The 4,220-nt window shown below is 47.2% G+C and overlaps 1 protein-coding gene across 1 annotated transcript; it reads right to left on the reverse strand.

Annotated features, from left to right (window-relative positions):
* Positions 1–439: 439 nt before the first annotated feature.
* LOC125759804 (putative nuclease HARBI1) lies at positions 440–3,929 on the reverse strand. Its single transcript, XM_049419016.1, has 4 exons — positions 3,363–3,929; positions 2,490–2,607; positions 2,018–2,421; positions 440–553 (listed from the first exon to the last, which is right to left on the reverse strand). Exons 1-3 carry the CDS (start codon positions 3,651–3,653, stop codon positions 2,156–2,158), a joined length of 675 nt encoding a protein of 224 aa, XP_049274973.1. The 5' UTR covers positions 3,654–3,929; the 3' UTR covers positions 440–553; positions 2,018–2,155.
* Positions 3,930–4,220: the final 291 nt, after the last annotated feature.

Consider the following 4,220-nt stretch of genomic DNA (forward strand, 5'->3'; position numbering starts at 1 on the left):
GCATACTGCAGCAGCTAGGGTTTCGGAAGGAGATTGTGTCAGTCATCGCGTAAAGCCGGGCAAACGATTGTGTAGCCCTGAAAAGGGCTGTTTGGTTGCTTCTCATGCAGAGGTGGTTAGAGGCGTGAGATGCGTTTGATGAGATGAGCGAAAATGAATTCCGGCACCGCTTTGGTCTGTCAAAACGAAGTGCGTTGGTTGTGCGGTGAACCAAGCACCATTCATGGATGCCGTTGGGTCAGTGGATTTTCAACAGAGAGGAAATTGTTGCACACACTGAAACTCTTCACGAACAGAAGCTTCCAGCGAAGAGTCGGTAGCAGGAAATTTATAGATGATAATGGCAACACATTTCTTGGTTTCCAGGTCATGCCGCAGCTGCGAGATGGGGGCAACCGGCAGGCCGAGGCGCTGGAGTTACTAGCCGCAAACACCAGGCGGCAGGGCCAGGCATCATTGGAAAGCTGCGTCAGGTTCAACTTCTCGGTGACGCGGTCCACAAATTGCAAGGCGTTGGTACCCTCGCCCGGGCCCTCATTGCAGCGGAAGGCACCTGCACAGTGATTTGTAAAGACTAGTTGTACATATATGTAGATTTATTTTTGTTCACATCACGAGCTATGATACGCTGGTTTGCTTCAATGGTGCCCTGCAATTTTCTTTCAGTTAATTTTCTTTTTCTGCATATCAGAAGCACTGATGTGCTGTTTCATTGTACAAAGTAACGTGTAGATCAATGGTAAATCGTGTCCTGCGATGTCATTTCTTTTTAATCTCATCGTGCGAGGTGATGCATTCAGCAGTTTTGTAGTACATGTGCATAGCACAGTGTGGTTTCATTTATAAATCATGTTTCGCCATGTCATTTTTTAAAATCTCATTATACAAAGTCATGCATTGAGCAATTTTGTAGTATATGCACATAGTGCACTGTAGTGTATCCTTATGTTTATAGTGTATACGTGTAGAATATTGTGGCACACTGTACGTTTTCTATCGATTTTTACACATCCTAGAAAAAAAGAAAAGCGTTTGTGAAAGGTCTAGGTTGCACAACAATTTTGAAATATTGCAAGACCAAAAAATAGTTGACGAATACGTGTTGTGTTGCTTAGAAGTGTTTAGATAACAGGATTGGGTACAAACAGAAATCAATAATAGAGGAAGACATATCAGCAACCAACAACTTGCATTTTTTAGCGAGTTCAATTAATACCGGTTCGACTGTGCCTTGTTTTCATGTAATACAATGACTTTCGTGCTGCGAGACGCGTGTGTTGTTGCAGAGGAGCAGCAGGCACTTTGTAATAACTCCATTTGTATATTATAAAAGGAAGCTACTTTTATATTCTTTTCCTTGGCATTAAATTTAAAGGATATTTATTTATTTTGCTTTTTATGTGCATTGCTCGTGATACTTGTAATAAAATTTCAATTCTGACACCACCCTTGTTGTTCACCTTCATTTACAAGCACGATTCTTGTTGCACTAAAGCTACCGCATCTTGCTGTCCTGATTCAAACAGCCTTTTCCGGTTACCACTTTGGCTGTGAATGGCACCATGTGCCATTCACAGTTGAGCTCTCACTTGTGCTTAGTGTGAAGCGCCATATTTTACAACCTGGTCGAAGCATTTCATCAGCATGGCGTTGTGTGACAAGGGGGCATAGGTCGGCAAAATCACTCATGAGTCGACTCACTCAGATTCAGATCGAGCTGTGAGTCCAAGTGAGTAATACATTGGTGAGTTCGAGTCCGGGTGAAAACATTTTAGTGAGCCTGAGTCCGAGTGAATTCGCTTGAGGAAAATTTTGGTGAGTCTGAGTTTGAGTGAGCCCCAAGAGCAAAATATATTTCACGAGTGAGTCAGGGTGAGCTTCACATTTTTTGCCAACCTATTCAAGGGGGTTATTCATTGATAGGAGAACGCTGTTTCGTTGATATGTGTAGCAAACATTTGAAGTGTAGTAAAAAAAAACACAGTGACAAACACAATGAACAAAGACAAACACGCACCACGCAATGCTGCCGAGGTCGTTGCAGGCGGCGGCGTACTCTGCGCAGGTGCTCAAGCATGCAGGCCCTGTAGTTCTCGAAACAGGTTCACTACACGGTTGCGCTGCTGCTGGCTCCCGTTGTGGTGGTGGTGGTAGCTCAGCTGCTGCTGGCAGCAGTCAGCATCGTCGGTGTCATCGTTTCCTTCGAGAACAGGCTCATGTGCCGCCAACGCAATGTCGTGCAGAGCTGCACAAGCAGCAATGATGCTTGAGCAGCTGTGCACAAGCTTACAGCGATGCACCACTCCACAACATTGCGCATGGCGGTGTGGGCCTTGTTGTAGTGGTTATCAGGGGTGCCACGAGCTGGTCGTCCGGGCACTGGTGTCGGGAACCACGGTTCTAATGTATAGCTGGAGTCTCCTGCACGAGGTCGGCATGACAGCTGTAGTGATAACGTCTTGAATGTGGCAAGCATTGACAGCACTTACCAAGCAAGCCGAAGTTTTGCTTCCAGGTGCTGACGGAGAGGGCTCCCCCGCCATACCCACTAGTCATGACATGACCCCAGGAAACATGGACTGACATCCAGAGGTCGGCATGACATGTCTGCAGAATTCAATTCAGTCAAAATTGTACCCATAAATGACCTTTGGTACAATGTTGGGTATTATGTTAATGTAACTACATCTGTCTTCACTGTTACTGACTGTTGAAACATAGCTATGGACAAATCATCGACAGGGTAGGACTTGTACCATAAGTTCTAACACGAGGACAATGCAGTGTCAAAGGGTAGTCTGCATGTTTACTGCTTGGAACAACCCATCTTTCAGCCACCAAAGCCTTTTAACCAAATTACTGCTGTATGTTTAAGGCAATGTATCACAAAATATATACAACACGAAAAACTTCGACTGAAAAAAGGGTTATGAAACAATGCGTATTTAATGTACGTGCTAGGGCGCGTTCCGAGGGACCGAAATAAAGTTTATTCATCCATCCATGTATTGATCCATGTAACGTCCATCACGACAATGAACAATAAGGACATACTACGGCACATTCTGGGAGCGCTAATCTCAACAAATACAAATCGAGAATCAAGCTTCGGGTACACACGGCGAACGAGCAACAGTAATATTATGCACTGTGCAGGCCGCTGAGCCAAAGTGTACTCCGCGTCACATGATTTCATCGCTTATCCTAAGCGAAGTGCCCTGAAACGAACCAATTCCCGTTCTGGATAGATCAAAAATACCGCTCCCACTTATACTCAGTTGCAACAGCCTCAGTAAAGCGGAAAGTTTAAGCGATATAAATGAAACAATTCGCTACGCATACAATGCATGAATAATACTCACGATCGTGGTGTTGAATGCGTAGAGTCCCTTCCCCGACATGTAATGCGTCGTGTCCGCGGAGCTCAGGCCATGGGGCTTCGGGATTGCGATGAGCGTACCATCCACGCACCCGACCACAACGGGAATCTGCCCGAGCCGCGCAAACGCCGCCTTTGTTCGCTCTTCGCGTCTGTGGTCTCCGGAAAAGGCCACCCACCGTTTTTGCCCGCGAACGACAGTAATGGCGTGTTCCTGACGGACGACTGCGACAGGCCGCTGAATTTCTCGCAGCCGACAGCGCGCTGGAAGCATCCGATCGCAAAAATCTCAGCGCGCACAACGCCTTCCGCTCTGTTTAAATCCCACTGGTTCGTTGGCACCCGATGACGGGGCCGAGATCGATGCACAACCAAGGTACAGTACGTTTCGAGAAACGAAAGCGACGCCGGAATTCACACTCGCTCATCTCTTCAAACGCATTTCGCACCTCCTACCATTCTGCATCTGCTTCGAGAAACGCCAACGTAGCAAGGAAGCGCCGTTGCAAGCGCAATTTTCTCAAGATCAGCTGTTGCGGCAGCCGCAACCGCCGCATCACTCGAAATACATGCCGTGCGACGCCATTGTTCGCTCGAGAGAACGCGAGCGAACGGGCTCGCTCTCCGTTCACTTTTAGCAGACGACATGCTCGTTATGACGCGGCATGACGTCACCAAAAAAGAAAACATCAAGGAAAAAAAAGAAATGGCCACGCCCCTTAGAATGGCGTGAGTTGTCCGGCTTCAGCCAATCAGCGCGCTTGTTCTCCCCCAGGAGAACGAACAAGCGGAACGAACAGATCTCCGATCGCCCCTCAGCTGAGCGCGCTTCGTGGGCATG

The sequence above is a fragment of the Rhipicephalus sanguineus genome, chromosome 1 (assembly GCF_013339695.2).
Source record: "Rhipicephalus sanguineus isolate Rsan-2018 chromosome 1, BIME_Rsan_1.4, whole genome shotgun sequence".
Taxonomy (NCBI): domain Eukaryota; kingdom Metazoa; phylum Arthropoda; class Arachnida; order Ixodida; family Ixodidae; genus Rhipicephalus; species Rhipicephalus sanguineus.

Coding starts and splice junctions, on each gene's coding strand:
- LOC125759804 (XM_049419016.1), bottom strand. CDS start 3,653: ATGCTTCCAGCGCGCTGTCGGCTGCGAGAAATTCAGCGGCCTGTCGCA. Junction 2,608..3,362: donor ACGCATTCAACACCACGATC/GTGAGTATTATT, acceptor TGAATTCTGCAG/ACATGTCATGCCGACCTCTG. Junction 2,422..2,489: donor GCAAAACTTCGGCTTGCTTG/GTAAGTGCTGTC, acceptor GACCTCGTGCAG/GAGACTCCAGCTATACATTA.